General features: G+C 43.5%; 2 protein-coding genes across 3 annotated transcripts in view; one reads left to right on the top strand and one right to left on the bottom strand.

Moving 5' to 3' along the window:
- The window catches only part of LOC138489070 (glycerol-3-phosphate dehydrogenase 1-like protein), a 278,084-nt gene extending 272,233 nt beyond the window's left edge, over positions 1-5,851 (top strand). For both annotated transcript variants that reach the window (XM_069616636.1, XM_069616634.1), the window contains one exon: positions 5,050-5,851. In XM_069616636.1, coding sequence (XP_069472737.1) covers positions 5,050-5,088 — 39 coding nt within the window. In that variant the 3' untranslated portion in view covers positions 5,089-5,851. The remainder of the gene's footprint in view (positions 1-5,049) is intronic.
- Positions 5,852-6,921: 1,070 nt separating this feature from the next.
- The window catches only part of LMLN (leishmanolysin like peptidase), a 951,783-nt gene continuing 936,417 nt past the window's right edge, over positions 6,922-22,287 (bottom strand). The window contains exon 17 of the mRNA XM_069616633.1: positions 6,922-20,850. Coding sequence (XP_069472734.1) covers positions 20,750-20,850 — 101 coding nt within the window. The 3' untranslated portion in view covers positions 6,922-20,749. The remainder of the gene's footprint in view (positions 20,851-22,287) is intronic.

Raw genomic sequence — 22,287 nt, 5'->3', positions numbered from 1 at the left:
CCCTCTCAAATCCCTCTACCACTCAGCTATCCGTACCCTCCGTCTTCTCTCTCCCCATGACTCCATCCTTCCCATATGCAAAATGTTCTACATGCTGTTTTTCTGGTTTGATTCATGTATGCTGTTATTGCTTCTACTGTTCCATGTTTGAAGTATTCTTATTGTTAAACTGTAAAGCGCTTTGGATTAAAGCGCTATATAAAAACAATACATACAAATACAAATTTCAGAGAAACGCTCCACAGCCCAGTATCACAGATGTCAGCTGAGCCGAGTCAGTTACAATTACAATAGCAGGAGACTACTTTGTGGCCATGTACCACGTACGTTTTATGTCGAGTGAGACTCAGCTAACACCCAAAAATAGCAAACAAACGCGATCAATAAACAGTGCGAGTGGAAAAGAATGCAAAATGACTCGTATCACTAAGAGACCGCGTGCAGACAGTGAGAACATGCGCTGCGGGGCAGTAAACAATAACTGCCCTTCGGATCGGGAAGAACCATAGAAGAGGAAGATGGGTTAGAAGACCTTTTCATAGCCGCTGCAGAGACCACAGAGTCCGGTGACGGTTGGGATTTGAGGCACTTCGAGCCATGTCAAGGATCTGGTACTTCTTCTCCAATGGTCCTTTTTTGCAGGGCCTTTATAACCAGTAGACCATGTTCCCAAACGTCATCCAGAAGGTGAACTGAAACCATAGTCTTCCTGGAGGATTCTCACCATTCAAAAAGGAAACCTTCCTTCTTTTCTTCAGGAATAAGGTTGAAGAGCTTCACAGCACGAGAGATCATGGTATGAAACAAACTAAACTCATCCAGTGGAAAGTCCCCGAAGGGCATCTCGACATCAGTAGGTTCCCCATCAGCAGGAACATAGACAAACTCATCCGTCCCCATCGGTATCAGTGTCTGAGCTGCCTCTTCCACCACAGGAGCAGCAGCTGGCAATTGACGAGGGGCAGCCAGGCTGGATGAGATGGTGTCAGTCGGGCCCAGAAAGGGCTTGGAGGACTCCCTGCTGGAGCAGGTATAGGTGTATTCGGAAGACGCAGCTAGATCTCTGACACCATGTGCGAAGAGTGGTTAAAATGTCCATTGAAACATCTCTAGGTACTGCTGGAACCCGCACCGAGTTATAAGGCTAAGGGCTAGTTGGTGGAGATGGCTGAGCCCCTTGTCAAGGCACAGGCAGAATGGGATCAGGTTCACCCCGACTGCCTTCTTGGTCGGAGTAAAATCCTTCCGTTAGATCCTCCTCAGAAGCACTGGATCACTGGGAACGGGAATGACACCCTGGGCATATTTAACAGAGCCAGTGTGAAGAGTGGTGTGGCCTTTGTGGGTCTTGGGAGGCATGTGAAAGCCGGAGGCATCTCCCTCTCTCCAAACTAGTGCCCCTACGAAATGAGGCAATCACCAGGGCCAGCAGCACAGGTATTGGTGCTGCCCCCGACGGGGCTGGTACTGCCACAGAGGCTTAGGCAGCAGGGCCACTTTTGGACTGGTAGTAGTCATCGTGGCAACAGTGATTCTGGCAGGCGAGCCCGTCTACAAGGCAGCAGTCTTCATGGACGAAGTTGTTCATGGGATCGAAGTCGTCGATGGAAAGCAAGTCTTGGTGGATGAAGTTGTCGACGGGGTAACTGCCTTGGTGGACAAGGTTGTCGACGGTGAAGCCACTGACTGGTCCATCGACAAGGTCTGCGATGTGGAAGCTGTGTGCTTCACAGCTGGCATCAATGATTTTCTCGTAGGCGGGACCTGTATGCTAGACAGTAGACTACACCTCAACGGGGAGGGCGATGACAACCATTGTTTATCCAATGAGGGATCCGTAGCCGCAGTGCTCTTCGATGAAGAAGTCAGGGCTTGAGACTTCGCCTTTTTGGTATCTTCCCCTGAGAAGTGTCCTCAAAGGATCGCGACCTCTTGCCAGTGGGAGTATGCTCTTTGGGCCTACTGACCCTTGAAAAAGCATGATTGAGCACGGAGGCCGAGCCAGAGGCCCTCCTCTCTTCAATCCACGTCACTAACCTTCTATGGTGATCTTTTCACATTTTTGAAGAGAAGGCCTGTCAGATGGAACATCCGTCTGCGTCAAGGTCTGGATGCAAGCAGTAGATGCATTTGAGATGCCGATCTTTAACAAAGATGTTTTACAGGCCGCATTTCGAGCAGGCCTGAAAAGGCTTTTTCTTGTGACTTCTGCTATGGTCCGCGTAGAGAAGGCTGGCAAGTAAAAGGATTTCTTGTAATTTGCTACACAAATGTTTGGGTGATTTGGAGATCTGAGGGAGATTCCCGGCACCTCAGTTCCTATTGGAAAAATGTCCCAAGCTGTCTTATGGGGAATGATTACTGTCGACACAGGGTATTAGTTCTTGATTTCCCGGTCAAGATAGTTAAGACGTTCAAAAGATTGTTAGTTTTCCTTATACATTACTGCCATATGTACCGTAGGATTTTCTTTCCCCTTTTTTCGACAGGTTTTGTGGCTAGACATTCTCCCAGGGATTAAGGATGAGTAGGTATGGATGGCCACTGGGTGTCCTAGTGATTGAATGATGGCAGAATTATAAGTATCCACCCTGAATGCTCAGTGTTTTAACCCATTAAAAGACTCAATACTTTGATGCCTTTGCAATATGGAACTCTCCATAGTATTTTTACAGGAAGCAAAGTTGGTACCACTGGAGGGGTCAAGACTGGCAAATAGAGTTCCCTATAAAGCTTTGTGCTCTAATGTGGAAAAACAGGGATAGCGATTCGGTTATGCAAAGGTAATCATTTGTTAGGAAGGGGAGAGACTGCTCAGCAATACCTCAGGATTAAAGGCTTTCTTTATGATCGTTTGGTCACTCGAAGGGTATGATAGCCTTCCAAACAGGCTAAGGAGAAGGTCTTTAGGGAGCGTTTACCTGTTATGTACAAGCAGAAACTCTGGTGGGTGGAAACGAATTGGATTCTCGACTCCCAAATGGATAAAACTCTAGCACATCACAGGTGGTTAGATGTAATTGTCATACAAGGTAGTGTGTACTCGTTGATATGGTGGAAAAGGACCCCTAAAGTTACACATAGGATTTTACTTGGGTCCCCCAATACAGAATGGTCTAGTGGTGCCATGCGTAAAGAGATCTAATTTCTGCACAGATTAGCAATGTTATTGATAGGTGGCTCAGCAGAGGAGCAAATAGATGATGTGTTGTGGTACAGTGTCCTACAACACGACCCCCAGGCAACCTACCATTTCTCTCAAAGGAAGGTAGAAAATCAGCTGGTTATTATTGCCCACCACAAATTGTTCGCTGTCTTATTGGGAGTGGGGTTGCTAGCCCATGGGTTTATCTACAGGGATGGGTCCTCCTACACCCACTGTGAATAACCAGGACTTCAGAAGGGAGTGTAAAAAGGGAACTTCCAAGCATAGGGCCATCTTACCTTGGGATAAGGAAGTCACACCTACCTTTAAAGGATGTAAGATGTAGGTCTGTATTCATTAAGTGGTGTGCTATAGTAATATTCAACTGAGACACTGAATTGTTAGTAGTACAGGTCACGAGGTGGGACCCTAGAATTATCTCTCTTAGAGAGTACTTCCAAATGATAGATGTAATGCTGCAATTTCGTTCTGAACACTCACAAGGCATAGTAGGTTTGTCTCCCCTCCCTATTATTCTTCTGATTTGTTTGTACTATTAATTCAATTATTTATCTTTGTTGTAATGTATTGTCTACCTTCCCCTGTCCCCACCCTGTTGCCCTGTGAGTGCTTTGAAACAGTTTTGCTAATTGTATAACAAGTGACTACTAAATAAATAAATACATTGGTTGATGATTCACCTATGTCAAACAAACTACCTTGTATGACTAGATGGGAAGTTGAATTAGGGCTGGCCATTTCAGAAGAGGAATAGGTGCATATTTGGGCTAGGACATACCGTTGCACAATCAGCAACGAATTTGCCTACAGAAACCTGCTTTCACTGGTGTATGGCTTCTCAGAGACTACATAGAATTCAAAGGGATTTCTCACCCACCTCCTGGAGGAATTGAAGAATAGAGGAAACCATGGGTCATATGGCGGTTATTCCCAATTTCACAGCATTACTGGAAAGAAATCTTAGCACCAATCAAGGAAATTATGGCACTCTAGATCTCGGGTTTTCCTAAGCTCGCCTCATCTATTGCCAGCAGTCAGCTTGACATTGGCACACACCTGGAAGGCTCCACATGGTCCCATACTGGCACAATAGCGGGTAAACAGGTGGGGGATCCTAGCTATGGAGAACGTCTTAACAATGATTAATAACTCCTATATGAGAACCTGGTGGCCTCTACTGGATTTTTCTTTTAAGGTAAGAGGTCATATGCATAATAGACCAATAATGGTAAATAATATTTCCCTGGTCTTATCTCATAGGCACAAATCCACTAGTATGGAATACTGAATACATATGGATGCTGAATGGATAGTGGTGACCTAGAGGGGGAAGCGCAGGGGGTAGTATTGTTTTATTTCGATTACCATTAATTGATATATTTTGATTTGTCTGCTGCTGCGATATGGTATTACTGGAAATAAATGAAAATAAAGCTTAAAAAAGGAGCAAGAGACAAAACCATTCTCTTAAGTAGATTCTGGTTCCTTAAGGAAGGAACCAGTTAACTGTTCAGAGTTGAATCATTGGTGGACTTGGGCTACAATTCCCAAAGGCACGACCTCCAGCTCCAAAACAGGACAAATGTTAGACTTACTGTAAAAGTGTGCATCCTCCCGCAAATGCTGGTTTTTACATTCCCTACCTTACCTTTGATCACTGTTGGTTTCACGATTAACCAGTCATTTTATTTCTGTTACTCTATAGCAACATATTTAACGTATACAATCATACCTTCAGTTGTATTGATGTTGTGAATATGGTATAGACCCACCTTTACGCAGGCCCAATGGCAATAGGTACATAGTCATGTGTAACTGCATAAGAACATCCATGTACAAATGCTATCAACATACTAACATTTCATATCAATTTCCTTTTGCAGATTTCCACTGTTTATAGCAGTATACAAGATATGCTATGAAGCAACACCTGTCAAAGAATTCATCTCTTGTCTGCAGAACCACCCAGAACACTTGTAACGATGGAGAAGACCTAATCATCTTAGGTTTAAATATTTCTCAATGTATGCCAAGCATCGTTTTAGAATTATGTAACCTGGTTTGACCCGGATTTGTGTGTATATTCTTTTGCCAATTATTGCTTTTTTAATACATTTCGTATGTCTTCATGAAAATAGGATATCAACATGTCCAACTTCTTTCATTTTTAGATTTGTAGTGTGTCACTAGTGTGGCCTCACAGTGCAGACTGAGATCTTGAGAGGACAAGTGGTGCTTGCAAGTAAATATTTCTGGAGCAGGTAGAATTTCAGCGCTTTCTTAAACGATAAGCAAGGGTCAGCAACCTTTGGCTCTCCAGATGTTTTGAACTACAAATCCCATCAGCTCTAGTCAGCAATGCAAACCATCATAGCAGTTGCGCATATGCGAGAGCCACAGGTTGCAGACCCCTGCTGTAAGCAGTCATCATTCTTGCGCTCCTTTCATGGCAAACTCTAAAGTTCCAAGTTATAAAAATACACAAATGACCCTTGGGAGTAGTTACATTTCCCAGCATTTCTTCAGCAGCAATATAGTTTCATATTACAAACTGACGCTATATTAACCTTTATAATTTGTGATTTAAAATGTTCCAACTGTACATTATCGAAAATATCACGTGTTGTACTTTTAGGACTTTCCTAAACGCTGGAGCCATTACATTAAACATATTCCTAGAGCGCACACTAGTTTAAACATTTATTCTGAAAATCAGATTCTGTGTAATGTTGGGGCAGTTACTTTTACTTGAGTTTAAGGAATTTCAAACCCTTTTGCAAACCCTTTTGCACAATTGTATATATAGTTCAGATAGAAAGTTCTATTTTCCTTTCTAAACCTTTTGATGCAGTATATGTTCTAAACGCACAATGTTTAGATGTCTTTTATATTCATCCCCCCAGACCTTTGAATGAATTGAGATTGTTACCATAGAAAATATAATTAATCAGGTGAAGTAGTGAAGCAATAGAAGACACTCAATATGGATGTTGCCAAACGCTGTGTACACGATTTCGCCAGTACATTTTAGGGCAGAAGGCTAAGCAAGGAATCATCCAGCGGAAGATACTGTACCATTTACACGGTTCGGGTGTTCGACTTGCTATTTCTTTAAGAATTATACTGTACCATATGCAGTTTTACAGCAGCCAAAAAGAAGTACCCATACACATTTTATCACACAACAGAGAGCATAGGAACAAACTTTCCCCCCGAATCCAGAATATTCTGGAGGTGGTTAAAATGTAGCAAAGTCTTTGCGCTGAGAAATTCCTTATGTATGTCTGCTAGTTAACATTTCTTGCACAAGGCATAGGAGCAAAGACGTTCCATGATTTTTGTCAGTGAGGATTTGCACACATCTGGCATTGCGAAGGACGTGCATGCCCATAGATTCCTTTATGTACACAATACAGCAGATTTTTTAAAAATACATTTGGGGTGACATTGCTACATTATTGCCAGCGAAAGGCTTACCTTGTGTCCAATTTATAAAGAAAACTAAACCATAATGTTCGTTTTTTCTAACTTCAAAGTATCATACAAGTTCCCTCATCTAAGCATATCAAACTATTTTGTTTAACATCTGTAAAGTAAAAAAAAAGTTATTACTTAGTAATCAGCAAGTATAAAGCTATATTTGAATTTAATGTGTGTATATTCCAGCACCACACAAATAAACATTTCACTAACCACCTTGTGCATTTAATACATCTTGTTTAGTCACGAAGCAATCTAGGAAAAAAGGAGAAAGGTTTGTTTCACTGATTTTATTAGTGTCCCAAGTCACTTACAATACATCTAATGCAAATTAAATTATACATGTTTTCAGTCTTTAAATAACGCAAGATAGCCCTTGAAAGCACAGTTTGTCAAACCAAAATGTAAACGCCTGTAAAATAACTGTTGTACATTTTGTAACAAAAAGGTAAACACTTCCTGAAACTTGTTCTATTCACAGGTTATTGTAGTAACTTGGTTGAAAATATTTGCCCCCAGACATACAGACTAGTTTTATTCTGTATGCAGATAACGTGCTCTTGGTACAGTTTTTATTGCACATCTGCGGTGTATACCCTGAACAGTAGATCAAAGAGACTCACTGAGTCGAGCATTAGCTTAAATACCAGTGTATTTAGATCTTGTCTTACAAATATTAGGAAATATATAAATGGTAATTTAAAACACTGTACAAAATCCTAGAGTAGTCTTAAGTTTAACAATTGATAACTTTTTAAAGTTCAATCAGGACGTTCCCATAAAATCAGTTTTTCTTTATGTCCCCCCGTTGCCACAAAAACACCAATGTGCGATTTTATCTTGAAAGAAGAAATAATTGTTTAAATGGCGTTTTTGACACACTTTGAAACAATGCAATCGGCTAGGACTACCGAAAGTTATAAAATGAAGCAGCTGTTTTTCCGCTCCGCTAAAACGGCATACCAAAATCATAGAACAATATCTGACTTGGGCAACATAGACAGACATGAAAACAAATGGTAAAGAAAATACGATCAGGATTGATAAAGAGCAGCACACATCCAAGACACTGGTATTTCATCCTAGAAAATAAAAAACGAGGTAATACTGCTTCTCTACTTTCACATTTTCTGAATGAATAACGACTGTGCTCTGAAGTCAACAATTCACAATCTAATATCACGGCATTCTAAACCATGTTAAAATGCAAAAATGCAAGTTATGAATTGTGCACTACAGAGATTGTCTGCATGTGGATATTCTGTGCAATATTTGCTCATTTGAAGGGTTTCATATGGTTCTCTGCATGTGCACTGTCTTTGCAACAAGAGACTAGTCCATTTTATGTTATGCAATGAATCCTTAAATGGCGCTTTCTTTCTATATTTTACTCAATACATCCGAGAAGCATTTATGTTAAGAGATCATTGGCAAAATACTGTCCCATTCGCAATGAGCAGAAATCACGGAGGAGGACTGGAAGATACTGCTCATCTTTCCATACCATGATACAATAAGTATATTCCTGACCACTTCAGCAAGACGTATTCACTGCATAGTAGTAGAGAAATCAATCTAACTGAATACATATTAATTTATGGACATACACATGTATGGGAAAACACAAAATGGGTGTTCATTTTGTAACTATCAATAACAACATAGGTTACCCTTAAACTAATAGGAAAAAAGAAAAGGGATGAAGAAAAACCTAAGATACTTTTCACACAGACCACAACGCAGAATACACCATTTCCTTAAAGATAGTAGCATCCTCTTCATCACAGTAATTGAACTCTGCAGTAGGTGTTACTTTAGTTATTGAAGTAAATTACATTTCTGTACCCAATGTTTTATCAATCTTGGTTTTACCAGGCAGTACATAGTTATTTATACAGTAAGATGACTGAACGCAACTCACTTAAGAAACATTTTGTATCCTTTTACATCTTGTACATACAAATGTCCCATATAAAACAAACAACTTATGGTCAAATGTGATCTTTGTCCACATCTTTATAAGCAACAGCACAATGTGGAATCATGATCCATTCTGCAAAACCATGTTAATAAAGACGCTGCATATCCAATATACCAAACTAAGTTTACATCTGGAACAAACAATGATTGCTGGAAATAACAAAGTTACTCACCGTAGTGACTACCTTGCTCCTAATCCATAGCCCCCTTTCCTCCATACTTGTGGGGCATTCAGTGTAAAAAAGCATCAAACATTTTTGTTTTTGTCCTTCAGTCCTTCTCTATTGCCAGGTCTGAGGCCATTTAAGCAATAATAGAGGCTACTTTTTAGAGGGGACGGCGGGCGGGCGTATGGAGGAAAGGGGACTATTGACTTAGGAGTAAGCTAGTCACTACGCTGAGTAACTTTGTTATACTCCTACATCCCATCCCCTTTCCTCCATACTTGTGGGAGATTCCCAAGCACACACCACAGATACTACGGGTGGATGGAAGACCCCTTTACTGAAATAAGTTCTTAAGGTCAGCCTGGCCAAATTGGGCATCGGCCCTGGAGCTCAGGTGTAAGCAGTAATGCTTACAAAAAGCTGATGGGGAAGGCCACGTAGCTGCCTTTGCGATGGACTCCCGAGGGACATACTTTTGGAAGGCAACAGCAGCTGCTTTGCCACGTACAAGATGAGCATGGATGCCTTTTGGAGGTTGAAGGTCTCGAATGCTAGAGGCATCTGAAATACATGAGGCAATCCATCGGGAGATAGTTGCTTTGGAAGCCAGTTTCCCTTTCGGGTCTCCGAATGTGAGAAAGAGTTGCGAGGAGCTTCTGAGTTCTATCGAGGTAGACCTTCAGGGCTCGCCTGACGTCCAAGTTGTGTAAAACTCTCTTGACATCCGATGGCGGGTTAGGAAAAAAACACAGGTAAGGAGATTGATTGTTTCAAGTGAAAATCAGTAACCACCTTAGTCAGGAAGGAAGGATGAGAGCGAAGCACAGCCTTATCCTTGTAGAAAGTAAGGAACAGATGTTCCACGGAAAGAGCTTGGAGCTCACTAACTCACCTCACCGATGTTACTGCGACCAGAAAGGCAACCTTCCAAGAAAGGTATTTAAGATCGGTGGTGGCCATTGGTTCAAATGGCTTATGTCATAACGCAGTGAGAAACGAAAACAAAACCTGTTTTCCAGCAGTTAACTCCTCTATGCACACCTGTGAGATAAAAGATCCCTAAATGATTCTCAAATGGACCGAGGGATGCAGGCAAAAATGATCGATTCTTTCTTGTGCATTCGTGTGCAATTATGTTCAAGTATTGTTCAATGTACAGCCTCGGCTGTATTAGTAGTACCAAAATATACACTCATACTCAGTAAAGGTCTAAAATAGGTCCAGACAGTTAGATGCTTCAGTTAATAATAAAGGTCCTGAGACTCAATAATTGTTTCAAAAGTATATCATCTTAAAGTGAAAAGGACAAAAGAGATTCCTCAAACATAGTTACACAAACTACAAATATGTATAGCAGAAAATCTAATAATGCAGTGATAGGTCGTGTTACATCTTTCACACAACAAAATGTAGAAACATCACAGTTTACACATTTTTAACAAAACAAGAAGAAAAGTATAATGAACATCCTAATGGGCTCCACTAATGATGGTTTGATTAGTGTCTCGCCAACGCGTTTCGGATTCTTCCCGAATCCTTCTTCAGGGCCTTGGAGCCTATTATTTCTTGCTCTTGTAGGTATAAATCTCAAAACAATTGTGCGGTGAGGACCACATGCAAATCCCAATTGGGATGAGGGGAGCGCACCGGCAGGGCGAGATGAAGAAGTCCCCCAAAATGTCTTTTAATGACCGGATTAGTCAATGAAAAAGTCCATGGACAGGTAGGCCGCAAAGGCAGTTAAGTAAGTTCTGCAAGGCAGAACATGAATGCCCGAAGCTGCGAGGTGAGACACAAAGGATAGAACAGTGTCAACCGTAGCGTGCCTGGCATCAAGTTGTTTAGCAAAGCACAAGTGGCAAAAACAGAGTAATTGCTCCTATATTGAGCCCTCGTAGAAGGTTTCCTAGCCACCTGGATAATGCACATTGTGTCCTCGGACAGATTCAACTGCGCTAAAGATCTGAATTCAGGCACCAGGCCGCCAAGCTGAACGATTGTGGGGAGGGGTGCCACAGCTGGGGATTGCTCTGGTGAAGGAGGTCGGGAATCAGCAGCAATCTGATCGGAGGAAGAATCGACAGATGCTGAAGTTCCAAAAACCAGAATCTGGTTGACCACCAAGGAGCTATGAACAGGAGAGTGCAGTTTGATGCGCTCCTGAGCTTGCTGAGTGACCGATGAATCAGAGGCAAAGGAAGAAAAGCATAAGCCTCCAAGTTGTGCCACAGGATCTCGAGGGCGTCACCCAAGGAGGCCCCTCTGAGGACGTCCCTGGATGCATAAAGAGGAAGTTTCCTGTCTGAGAGTCGCAAAGAGGTCCCCTTCGGGAATGCCCCATTGGCAAAAAATGCAGGAGAGGACATCACTGTTCATTTCCAACTCGTAACTGCCTGCCGACTGACGGCTCAGTGAGTCTGCAGTTACATTGATGTGACCCAGGATGTGTACAGCCTGGAGCTAGACCTTGTGCTGGATGGGCCAGTCCCAAATTCGTATGGCTAGGTCTACAAGGAGAGGTGACCTGGTGCCACCCTGCTTGTTGATGTAAAACATTGCCACATAATTGTCCGTGCGAACATGGACTACCTTGTTGGTGATGGACGGTTGAAAAGCTTTGAGCACCAGGAACACAGCCAGGCGTTCCAGATAATTGATATGGAACAGCCTGTCCTGAAGTGTCCATAGGTCGAATACCTCTAGGTGACATAGCTTTGCTCCCCACCTCAGAAGGGAGGAGTCTGTGGTGACCGTCACTTGTGGGCGGGGCCCCCACTGAAAGGTTGTTGGTCGAAGACCACCACTATAGGTCGGCCATCATGAAGGATGGAACTGGAATTATCCTGGAATCCGGGTCCGTTGCCTGAGACCAGCTGCTCCGAAGAACTAGCTGAATATGCCTCATCTTCAGCCGTGCAAGAGGTAGAGCTAGCACGCAAGAGGCCATGAGACCCAGAAGTCTCTGGAACCATCAGGCCATCACGTGCGAGGAATGGAGGAAGCTGACACGTGGTTGATAGGTCTGCAATCCTGTTCGCCGTTAAGAACACCTTGGTACTTACCATAATCCAACAGAAACCCATGAAAATCAGGTCTTGAGAGACCGTCATAGATGCTTTCCGCCAATTCACTGACAGTCCAAGATGGAACAGGAGCTGAAGGAGAGAATGAAGATTGGTCAAGGCCGTCTGTGGGCAAAGACTACACAGGAGCCAATCATCCAAATATGGATATACAGGAATTCCCTGCAGTTTGAGGAAAGTGATGACCGACATCTTCGTAAAGACATGCTGTGCCAAGCTGAGACCAAAACATAGCACACAGAACTGGAAGTGTTCCTCTCCAAGGGAGAAATGCAGATATTTCCGATGCAGAACTTCAAATCTGAATGTGCATGTATGCGTCCTAGAGGCCTACTACGCTCAGCCAGTTGCCCTTCCGAAGAGAAAACTATTTGGCAAGGCGTGATCATCTTGAATTTCTCTTGGGGAAGAGAAAGACTGAACTGGGAAAGATTGAGGATAGTGCGTAGGCCAGCCTGGTTGGGTTTGGGCACTGTTAACAGATGCGAGTAGTAGCCCTTCCCTTGCTCCCTGAAGGAAATAGGCTCCACAGCTCTGAGGTCTAGAGGTTTCAGTACCTCGGCTCTGAGGGAGGGCGACCCGGTCTGCTGGAAGGGAGGGTTGAAGGGTTGGGTAGGGGGAAACGGAAGCCCGCCCAAGCGAGAGACAAAACCCATCGGTCTTTGGTGATGGTCTGCCACACTGCCAGATGAGACAAAATCCGTCCTCCCACCGGAGTCTCGTGCGACCGACAAAATTTATAATTTGGATGATTTGTCAGCAGGGAGATTACCTGTCCCTGGAGAGGAGGCTGCTGGGCAAGAGAAAAACCGGCCACCTTACCGTTGTTGCTTATGGCAGGACCCGCCAACCGGAGCTTCAGAACAGCATGCACAGGGATCCTGAAACCCCCTGAACCCAGAGGAGGACAGAGTTTGGGACCCTGACCGCTGTGTGTAAAGGGCCTTAGCTGGAGCTTTCGCCAGGACTGATAACGACTTTTTAGTTTGAGTACTCGCCTTAGTCTTTGACAGTTCCTCATCTTTGGAAGAATGGAACAATTCCTTAACATCAAAGGGAAGATCCAGCACTTTGTCCTGCACTTCCTTTGAGAACTTTGTTGCATAGAGCCACGCTTGGAGGGAAATGTCAACCCCAACCATAAGGCCTTGAGCAGAGGTATCTACGTGGTGAGCCGCAACCTCCAGTAGATCCTGGGCCAACACTCTGGCGTCCAACAAACTGGCTTTGAAGTCTTCTAGCCTAACCACAGGTAAACATTGCTGGAAATCAGCTAGCTCCCTCCACAGCCTGACATTGACCACAGCCAAGATGAGCTTGGTGTTAACCTGACTAAATTGGAGCACTGAATTGGAAAATACTTTCTTGCCAATTGCGTCAATAAGTTTGTCCTCCTTGGAGAGGATTTGAGCTGCTGCAGTGGAGGATGTCGAGGCCGGTTTGGACTGAAGAATGGCTGCTGCCACAACCGTTGATGGGATTGGACAAGTCGACAAGGCTGTATCTTCCGAGGCATGAAGCTTGTATCGAGCATCAATCCTCTTGATGAGATACAGCCCAGTATGGGGTTAGTCCCAGACCTTGCGGGCCTCAGCCAAGACGTCCTTCTGGAGGAACAGGCCGGTGTGCTCCTGTGGTGATAGGGTAAAGGCTCCAGAAAGCACCCCCTCCTGTGGAGCGCGAGCCTCGGGGACTGGAATATCAAGCAAGGCCATCATATCAAGCACCCGGTCATGGAATGCTCTGATAGAGCGGGGCTGTTCATCGCTGTCCTGGTCTGCCTGGCCCTCATCCAGTGAAGTGGGAACAGAAGGCTGATCCGCTGCACGTGGCACCTCAGCTGTTAAAGTGTTGTCTAGCGGCGCACCCAAAGTTTTTTCTATTGGGGATAGCGAAGGCAGAGGAGGGAGTGATGGAGGAGGTCCAGCAGGTAGATTTCGAGGAGGTGACACCACTGTGGCCTGTGAAGGAATAGCCGGGGCAGAATGCAGCACAGGGGGTTCAGGATACATTTCCTTGAAAAGACCCTTAAAGTACCCCCTCATGGGATCAGAGTGCACGAGCGTCTGAAACTTCCCAAAAAACACATCCTCAGATGAAGGTCTAGGCGCTGGAGTGGGCCGAGGCCGCTCGGAAGGGGCATACCCCCATGAACTCAATGAGGACAGTTGCCAGAAAGATCCTGCACCGGCTGTGTCCACATAGGTCAGGGGTGCGGAAGCAGGAGGTAGCGAGACTATGTGGCAGTGGTGCCCAAGCGTGTCAATTCACTGAAGGCCGGAACAGGTTTTTGTTATCCACATGGTGTGGAAAAAACTTCAGCCCCAAAAGGAATCCCCCGTTCCCCCCCCAAAACCAGCCGTAGTGAACGGTGGGGTAAGAGGGGTAGACAAAATGGCTGCCGTGGAGGTTGAGCCGCCATTTTGTCAACACCCGAGGTGAACTGCGTCACAGCCAAAGGTGAGGCAACGGTCTCCTCAGGAGAGTCAGGGCCCTTATGTGACATTTTAGCCTTGAAATAAGGATCCTCGGCCTGGCAGGTCTAGGGTGTTTACTGGACATCCCAGGGACTGCCTCAAAATTAGCCTCCAATGGAGGAACCTCGGTAGAGCCGGTTCTCGAAGGCCTGAGGTGCGTGACCGCCTTCTTTGCCCCCACGTCAGACATGGTACCACCACGACTCTGAGCGCGGGAAGGTTGAGAAATGTACCTCACCGACAGAACTCTCAAAGAGTATCCCTCAACTCTGTCGGTACTGGATTTAGTCCCAAGAAGGGGAACCACGGAATGGAACCCGGGACATTTAGCTCCCTCAAGAGGGGCCTCGAGATGTGACTCGGTGTGAAAAGCTCCAGAAATGGAGACCTCAGGTCAAACCCCAGTATCCAGAGCCACAGAAGAACTGGGCTGAACTTTAGTCCCAAAAGGGAAAGCTCGGAAACAATGTCCGGTTTTGGCAAGCCCACTGCGGGAACCCTCGGAGGAACCTCTGGTGTGCCTATTAGGCCCCTTGTTGGGCACCTCAGGGATGCCCCTGGTAACAGAGCTACTCAAGCCCCTCCCAGTCCTAGAAGACCCCGGGAAGGAGAGCTGAAAATGCAGTGGAGGAACGCGTTGAAACACCTCCTCCCACTGAAGAAGATGCTGGAGTGCCCGGACGGAGAGGGAATCGCAATAAAAACACAAATCCCAACTATGTTCCGTGCCTAGACACACTAGGCAAAGAGAGTGGTGATCCGCCCTCGCGAAACGACTTTCGCATGAAGAACAGGACACGAATCCCAGACGCTCCGGCATAGACGGAGGACTAGATGACTGTGGAACTGGAGCAGGAAGGAAGGATAAAGGAAATAAAAATAAAAAAAATCCCTGTGATGCTAGTGCGTCCAGCCTCGACCGCACAGAGAAAAGGACTGAAGGGCGATGCAGAGCTCAGGAGGGCAGGGTTACAGCCACGTGCGGTTCCCCGCGTAGAAATAAAAGGACAAAAACTAAAATATTTGATGATTTTTTACAAAAGTGCTCTGGTTCCGTCCCAAAGGACAGAATGTCCCACAAGTATGGAGGAAAGGGGACGGGACGTATGAGTAAGTCTGATTGGGGGCTTAAGTTCAAGCAGAATAGATTCTACATCAGATATTTTTCAAATGATCACTAGCATAACAAATGTTAGTGCAAACGCATGTCATAAAATAAAATATATTGAAGTATAAAAACCATCATAACGGATGCCACTACCTATTGCACAGTGGGCAAATTATCAATATGCTTTTCAGCAGACCAAAAAATTACCTTTTACAAAACATGTTAGGACTTCCAAAACAAGTTATTTTTAAATTATAACCAAGTACTCTAATGCTCAAAAAGGCCATTTTGAAATGATTTATGCTTGTGGACTATGGCTGAAATGCTTAACTCTACCTCTTTTCTGTTAGCAATTAAGCAGTCAAACTTGAGGTGTACTTGTGATTTTTACAAAAGTGATCAGTAATTCACTGAAACGCTAAGTACATTTTTGCATGTGCAACAATGAATCTTCTTTTAACTGCATGGAGACAAAAACAGTTCAACTTCAGAGGTTAAAGTAAATTATGATTTGCATGGTTTTGAGAGAACAACAAAGTACGTATTCCCACTAATTCAAATAAACTAGCTCTACAATAAAACATTTTAATTGCCATGCTATCTCAGTCAGCATTCATAATTTTAGGGTTAATTTCTATCCATCTACCCTCACTAACCAATCCTGTCTTTCTTGCAGAGCCACGTGAGCGCATAGAGACTGCCCCTGGGTGGTAGCGGTGCGCGGTATAAGGCAACATAACATCTCGGAAAACGTACATGATGCCCTATTTCTAATTTTAATTGGTTTGATAATTGTGAAAATGAACCCCAACTGAGCGAACAACTTCAATATAGATTTATGGGTGCTATGTGGGCTCGGGGTATTTTTAACAGACAAAAGTGAACACTGAAGAAAGGAAAAAAACGATTTTCATTAACTTTGCTTGGTGTGTAACTTACTATGGTAACGGTTATAACATTACAAAAAAAAACGTATAGCTACCAGGTATTTGAACTTTGTTTATGTTTAGTGTGCAAAGAGAATAAGGTGAAGCTTAATGGACTACGTAAGATAGGCGAAACCATGTAAAACAACGTTAATCTATGTAAGAACCTTAGAGTACAATCTATTTTCTGCAGTTAAACTGAAGGTTGATTGCTGTCGTTGAGGCAAGAGAGCTGGGTATGGCTCCTGCAGACAGACACTGTACCATAGCATTTGACACTACCATTCAACCCTATTCTGTTCCTTATACTATTAAAATGTACTAGAATCCTAAATGCATGCCTCTATGTTTGTGCACCATACATGAAGAGGCCATTCGCAAGAGACAGCACGGGATGCATTTGAAGCTGGCCTACGATTTCAGATGTAGGATAAAAGTGCAGTGGACCAAAGGTATCATGGTGAATAAAAATCAAATACAGTGTATTTGCTTTCAAAATGGGACAAGAGTGTTTTATCAATTAAAAAGTGCATTTCCTATCACGAAATGTCATAGCCTGTAAACAGAAACGACCAATTTTACCATGGAACAAAAACATTCCTGATAAGCAAAACAAATCTAAATAAATATAAGGACGCTGCAATAAGTGTAAAATGGGACTATCAGTAATGACTATTGCAATTTCCAGAGCAAAAGGGCCAGGGGTTTGTCAAGTTTAAAGCTTCCACTAAACTACTGTGATGTTGGTCACGCATATTTCCAGTGCATACACATATACCTTTTAAGGACACAGGTGCATGGATGACAAATGAAGCATGCACATAATTCGTATATACATGTTACATTCTCTAAGCTTTTAAACTCCTATTGCGCTCACTATCCGCAGCTTTCCCTGTTTGCAAAATGTATGCATGGCTTTGGGACCAGCAAGGATACACTCTGCTTTAGTTGCGGGCACTTCCCCCAGTGTTCACGGCATATCTAATACAGGAATTAACCTAACGGTACTTATGGGGGAAAAGTCTTTATGAGAGGATCAGGGGACAGGCATGAGGTATTTTCTTTATGTAATAGCCAGTCTTGAACGTGTATTGCCTCCTAGCCCAGTAACCCAGTAACAAAAAAAACAAAAAAAAAGATACATAACTTTTGTACTAGATGGGAAGTCCGTGGGGATGTCCATACAGATTTCAAAGGCTTAACCATTTAATTACACTTAGGACAAAAATAAAAGGTCCTAATTTAGTGTTTTTTTTTTCCTATTTACATGTGGGTACTAGCAAATGGTGCGTCTTGGCCAGCTAACTCCAGGTACAATTTAAGACCCACTAGTGCTAAAGAACTGTGTTCCTATTGACTGGGGAAAGGGTAAGCTCTAGACACCAAGTAAAAAACATCCTCATACTGGACAGCACACACATTGGCATCAGTTGCGTTATGAACCTTGGGGGCATATAGATTTGTAGATGATGTGAAATTCAGCATTTTTCCTACCTCATCAGGTTCTAGCTATGGCTGGAATATTTTAATTTACACACACATTCTAAAACACACTGAAAGGAAAAACAACCTGAGCAGATCACACTTCCAATGTGAAGCCACAAATGGAATGCAAAGTCGGTGAAATAAGAGGTAAAGGAGAAATGTGTGCTGTTTGTATGTCAACAGCGTATGTATGTCAGTAAGACAAGCACAAATGACTGGCCTACAAAAAAGTAAATTTCACAAGGATTAAGAACTTTTTGACTAGTATTTTGGTATTGTCAAATTTCAAGTGAAAATGTGGAAATTGCTAAATTGTTAGTCGTGTTCAATTTATCTGCAAAATACTTGGGACTATAAAGGCCATTTTATGTCCGAATCCATCTTCTCTCCCAATAGCCTAACCACAAAAGCTAGATGAATGGTAAACCTGCTTCCTATGCAGACTATACAAGAAATGTGGTGCGGCACCCACACTCATGCTCCTTGGTACTCATCCACAATGTCCATAATCAGAGTTGCATCAGTCACAGTTTTGACATCAAATGGAGAAAACTGGTACGACACTGAACCAGACGTAACCATAGTCTTTGACACTATGAGGCGGCTAGGTGGTAATCAAATAGGCACATGGTACTTATTGTATATCCAGAATAGAGCATGTGTCTTCCTGGTTCTGTGGTAAAAGGCTTGTTTTTAAATAATATAACATTAAGCAATGCATTGTACTTCGTGAAAGATATACACCTTCATTGTCTAACAGCCCAGAGTAGGACCAACTGTATGTGTTTTATAACGTGGGAGAATATAAACGCTCACAACTGTTGTCAGTATATTAGTATAGAAGGTAAATGCCACCTTAATGTCAGGTTGATGCCATAAGTCTCAGCAGAGCTTGAGATCCAGAAATGTAAGCACCACAGCACCGAAAGTCTGAAAATGTAATGTGCAAATTGAAGACTAGCACTAGGAGCGTCAAAGTAGACACTTTCCCATAATCCACATCAATGTTCAAGATAAAATAAACTTGAGTGTATGAAAAGTTTCTCATATACAGGGACGGGAGGGTAGCCAGGGGCAACACGCTTGTCTTCGAAGCAAAACACAGATTTGAATCCTGGTCCTGCGCTTAGAGACTGCTCCCGGTCCTACTGTTGGGAATATCTGTGGCCTTGTTTTGGACCAATGAAAAAAAATAAATGTATTAATATCTTCCAGGACAAGACCGAAGGTTTACAGATGACGCAAACAGTAACTACCCCCACCCTATTTCTTTTTCAACAGTTTTTCACCTCTGGACATATTCCCCTGGGAGCGATCGATGAGCTTCCATAATGCACAGGGAATTCTTGCATGAAGTTTCCCTTGGCTTTGCTCTCTAAGGAGTCAGAAAAAGGATTTTTGAAGGTCTCATTCTGAGCTAAGCTGCTTTGCTTCCCTTAAAAAAAGATTCCCTCGGAAAATGTATATTTAAATATAAAGGCCTAGGTAAATTAGCATAGAGTCCCACTTCTGGGAAGTTCCAACAGGAGGCGACTGCTCAATTTGCAGTCTTTGTTTTCAAATGTTTCGAATCTTTGTTGCCTAAAGAGGACCTTGTCAAATCAAATGAATGTGCTTGGTGTTGAGGGGTCACCCCTGTATATGCTTCGGAAACGATTGCCTATATTACTAAGGCTTGGAGAGTGATACACACATGGTATAAAGTGATAGAAGACTCCGACGAGGGAAACGTTAGTTTCAATTAAAGGGTTGATTTTTATTTTTCTTCTTTTGGAAAGAATGGTTGTTTTGCCATTGCTACAGCTATGTGTGAACATGAGTAACCCCTATTGGTGCAAGGTGTAGGATTCAGGTTACAAGCCTGGATGGCTTTAAATGGGGGCCACTCTGTAAGCCTTTCACTAGGGCTGTATGAATGTCATATGTGAGCATCACTGAAGACCCCTACCAATAGACAAGACCTCAAATTGACTTCAGAAGAAAAGTCCCAGCGTATTCTCCAACATGTATGTTGTAGAGTGGAACTCACCACTTGATAGACTCATCACCTGTGCACCAGTCGGTAGGAACACAGTTCTGGAGCAGTAGTGGGGCAGTCAAGCCTTTTCCCAGAATTGGTCAACCTAACCCTGAAGTCTTAACCAAAGACTAGGGCTAGCTTGGATTGGACAAAATGTTCCATTACCACCATATAATTTGGTCTTAGTACTGCAGTGTCTCTAAACTGTGAGTTCTGCAGAACTCTGAGAATAGGTTTGGAATCTGAATTTAAGTGTCACCACCACATTGAGTAGCCTTCCGCCAATGTAATCCCAAGAGAAAGGTGGGATCTGTGCAAACATAGGGTGTGAGGATAGCGCTAGAGCATCATTACGTCAGATCAAAAAGGGGATAATCAAGATGAATTAAAAATAAAAACAGAAATATGTTGACAGACAGGCGTACAGTCGAGGAAAATAACTTGCTTACATACTTCAGGGCTGAGGTACCCGTTTGTACACCGCTTGCGGAGCAGATAGCGTCACAGATGAGTAGTTCTTTTGTAGCCCAAAAGTATTAAAGAAAAACTAAACTATTGCACTGTTGACACTCTGGTTTCATGTACAAAATACTGGCACTTGACAGACAGTCGCAAATCGTTGCAGCATTTAAAATGTCTTTTTGTCTTTATGTACTTCATTTCCTATATTTGCAGGACTCGTCCGCCGAGTGACACCACAAACATAACGGTATCTCCTATAACATGGCAAATTGAAACACCAAGGCTGCCGTGCTACTATTTGAGGAATCCAACCACATTGTTGCCGACGTGCAAGCACATTTCTGCTCATTTAATGGAGTTCGCAGAAGAAATCTTCCAAGATCATGCCCCTTCATTCAATGGTGTGCACACAGGAGAAATCCGGCCAGCAGTGGAAGCAGGTTAATGGCGAGCAGCCACAAGGCCACAGCAGGACTTGAAGATCGAGAGCATAAATCTAGGAGTCACAAAGAAAATAGTTACTCATCTCCTTCTTTCGATTATCGCAATACTATCTCAGCAATTCAAAAACAATCAGATGACTAAATTGCAAGCAACTAGAAAACGACTTTCAGCACAATTGCATTGCAAGTACTGAAACTGTACACAATTAGTTCAGATCTGCGGTTTAGTACATACATATATTACATTTATTTAATTGCAGAGTATACTTATCAAAAATAAAGTAAAGTAGCAAACACAATTTCGACTGGGGTGCACTTACAAACTGTCAAGGTAACTAACTCAAAGGGGATTATGTGGCTATGATGCTGGTCTATAAAAGTGATCTTGTAGCGATACTACCTTTTTTAAGCAAACTCATTCGGTTTGCTACGGAGAAAGTACTTATCGTAATGTTCTGTCTATGAATTCTACTCCCACAGATTCCTCGTCTGATAGATGGCCCTTGCAGCGTCAGCTGCTCGAAAACATTTTCAACAGGGGGCGTAGTACGACTCTACGTCGATCATTGATCAACCTTGACTCGGCCACGCTAGACCTCGACCCTGGACGTGACATCGGCAGTACTTATAACAAGTCTCTAAGCCCCCGTACCTCTGTTCCTACCCTTTTGAGCTCAGCCGCTACAACCTTTTTTATGATGTGCCACCGTAGTAGTCAATATGGGTACCAGGGCAGAGAAGCATTGTGGTCCTAGGGTGATTCTTATAGTCTGTTGTGGAGTTGGATGGTAGCTGCTTTGATTCAGTTTGGCTACAACATGCAAGTAGCCCTTTTACTTACTGTATTAGTATCCCAATGCTCCTAGATGGTAGCCTTTGGGAACTAGTGCTTTAAAAAAAAAAGTTTAAGTCCTACATCCATCAAATTTTTGGTAATTCCTTTGTCTATGTGGCACATGAGACAGGCTACAAATGGCTCTCAACCGGATCTACGTGAAATTTCCGAGGTGGAATAACCCACGAAGCAAATGTTTGCATGGGAAATGTACGTACTACAAAATGTTTGTAGATTTCCCATGCAAACATCCATTTCAAAACCCTACAAACTTACACCCCCATCCCCACACCCCCACTCACAGCCTACTTACCTTTTAAGACGCGCTTTGTCCCTGCAGCGCCAGTTCCCTTTCACTTCCGTGATCGGGAACCGGCACCGCAGGGTAGTTTCCTTTTTTTTTCGGGCAGTTGCAGGGTTTTGCCCCGTAACACCCGCACACTATACTGTGTAGTATAGTGAGCGGGTTGTTGCGGGGGACTGCCCCGCAGCCCCTGTTTTTTTTTCTTCTTTTTTTTTTCCTTTTGTCGGGTGTACTGTGGGGGTGCTCACTATACTGTTTACTATAGTGAACGGGGTGTTGCGGGGGGACACCCCCAGAGCCCCCAGCTTTTTTGGGGGGGTTATGTTCTGGCAGGGGTTTGGGGGGCCACCC

This window comes from Ambystoma mexicanum, chromosome 9 (genome assembly GCF_040938575.1).
Source record: "Ambystoma mexicanum isolate Mex_15411 chromosome 9, UKY_AmexF1_1, whole genome shotgun sequence".
Classification (NCBI taxonomy): Eukaryota; Metazoa; Chordata; class Amphibia; order Caudata; family Ambystomatidae; genus Ambystoma; species Ambystoma mexicanum.
This window is presented reverse-complemented; position numbering and strand designations above follow the sequence as displayed.